This window comes from Poecilia reticulata, chromosome 17 (genome assembly GCF_904066995.2).
Source record: "Poecilia reticulata chromosome 17, P_reticulata-male-v2, whole genome shotgun sequence".
Taxonomy (NCBI): domain Eukaryota; kingdom Metazoa; phylum Chordata; class Actinopteri; order Cyprinodontiformes; family Poeciliidae; genus Poecilia; species Poecilia reticulata.
The window spans coordinates 427-2,500 of NC_088846.1; the positions used below are offsets into that span (position 1 = coordinate 427).

Consider the following 2,074-nt stretch of genomic DNA (forward strand, 5'->3'; position numbering starts at 1 on the left):
GGGTGTCTGAAAAGAGGAGGAAAAAAATTTCAAGGAAACCCATTAAAAGGCCTGGACACAGGTACGAGACACACACACACACACACACACACACACACACACACACACACTCGAGGTGACAAAAGTCTATCTCACCAAGGACGCAGAGGATCTCCTCCCGGCACCTGGCCCGGCAAGCGCGGAGGTGACGCTTGGGGACCAGGTGCCTCAGCTTCGCCGTCTTGACCATGATCTGCCTGACCGCCACCCTTCGACCCAGCCGGAGACTGCTGTGCACAGGGCCCTGTGCACAGCAACCAGGGTGCGCTTGGACACCCGGGAGGTGGGCGGAGGGGTCTCCCGGAAGTACCTCAGGAACTCCATTACATTTACATGGTAATGTTTCACCGTGGTGACCGCCATGCCGCACCTCCTCAGGTGTTCCGGCCATCTGCTCCGGAGGAAAAAAACGGTAAGAGTTAAACGAGAGGACACCAAAAACATTCGCCAGCGTACGTCGGAGAGGGCCTTACTGATATATCCTGCGCACGTTATTCAAAGCTTCCACGTGGAGGACCACTTCCCGCCATCCGCCAGGAAGCTGATGAACGGTGGATCCTAGCAAGCTTGGAGCCCTGGTTCTCCTTCTGCTTCCTCCCATGGCTGGAGCCCTTCAGGTGATCCAAAAGGACTCCATGTACCGGACTGCATACAAGAAATTTGAGAAGGTAAGTAAGGAAAGATTCGGGCAAGCACGGACGGACGGACAGACGTGACTCACAGACTGCCGGCGGGAGGGAGCGGAATCGATCCAGGACTCCAGCTTTGCTGCCACCTGCCTCCTGGTTGGGCGGGAGGTCCCCGTCGTCCTCGGAAGAGGTCTCCGGCTGGGTGGCGGGTGGAGGGAGGTCAGGCAGTCCCGCGGACTGAAGCTTCTGAAGACGAGAGAAAAAAACAAATGAATTGACTCATTGAAAATGCATTTTTAGGTGCTGCAATTTGCAAGCAGCAGGCCTCCTTCAAGATGGCGGACATTCCGCAGCAGCGGGGCCTGCTGCGGAATGTCCGCCATCTGGAAGGAGGGCCTGCTGCTGCGGAATGTCCGCCATCTGGAAGGCGGACATTCTGCAGCAGCAGGCCCTCCTTCCAGATGGCGGACATTCCGCAGCAGGGCCTGCTGCTCGCAAACGGCAGCAGGAGGAGAACTCGCAGCCGGAAGTCAGTACTGCCCGGAAGGAAAAGACAGGTAGGTAACGTAGGTCATTGACTGTGGGAATGAATGAATGTCACATACCTGCTCCAGGTACTTGACCCGGTTGTCTTGCTTTTTCAGGGTCTTGGCCTGGACCCTGACTTTTCTTCGCAGCCGCTTCAGTTCGTCCTCCAGCACCTTGCAGTTGCCGCAGGTGGCCGGCGGCGAGGTGCAGGACGCTCCCTCCCTCGCGTCCTCCTCCTCGGGCAGGAGGTCCAGGGAGGACGTCATGGCGGGGTCCGGATTAGTGGCCCTCAGGTCCCTGAGTTGCTTGATCGTCAGGTCCCTCTTGACCCCGTCGATGACCTTCTTGAGCTCACCCGCCTCCATCTCAGGATGGCCCGTCTCGGAGAGATGTGTGTCTAGCCGAGACCGGGCGTATCCACATCCTTCGATGGGGCAGGTGAGCCCCCGGATATTGACCCTGTTTGAACCATAGTTCAAAAGGATCTTCCTCTCCTCTGCATTTTTAACAAAGTGTCTTGTTATCAAATGCTTGCCCAGATACCGATAATTGAAAAGGCAAATGGGGCACTCAGCCAGTGACTTGGGTGGGGCCATGTTCAATGATCTCTGTCTGTGGATGAAAAATTAAAGATAAATAACACTACTAAATAAAGCTAGTAAGTATCCCATTTTTAAGTGTTGGAAAAGGCTGTCAGCTACAGGATAGCTTGCTACCACCACATGCGCTAGCTAGCGCACGTGGCTAGCTAGCTAGCTAGCTAGCTAGCTAGCTAGCTCGGTGGCGGACATCTTGCAGCAGCAAGCAGCTACTGCAGAATGGTGGACATTCTGCAGCAGAGAGCCCTGCTGCAGAATGGCGGACATATTGCAGCTGCA

The 2,074-nt window shown here is 55.8% G+C and overlaps 1 protein-coding gene across 1 annotated transcript in view; it reads right to left on the minus strand.

Annotated features, from left to right (window-relative positions):
- Positions 1-530: 530 nt before the first annotated feature.
- Positions 531-2,074, minus strand: part of LOC145547964 (uncharacterized) — a 1,558-nt gene continuing 14 nt past the window's right edge. Inside the window, exons 1-2 of the mRNA XM_081598214.1 lie at positions 1,274-2,074; positions 531-914 (exon numbers count right to left, since the gene is read on the minus strand). The exon at positions 1,274-2,074 is cut by the window's right edge and continues 14 nt beyond it. Coding sequence (XP_081454340.1) covers positions 531-914; positions 1,274-1,792 — 903 coding nt within the window. The 5' untranslated portion in view covers positions 1,793-2,074. The remainder of the gene's footprint in view (positions 915-1,273) is intronic.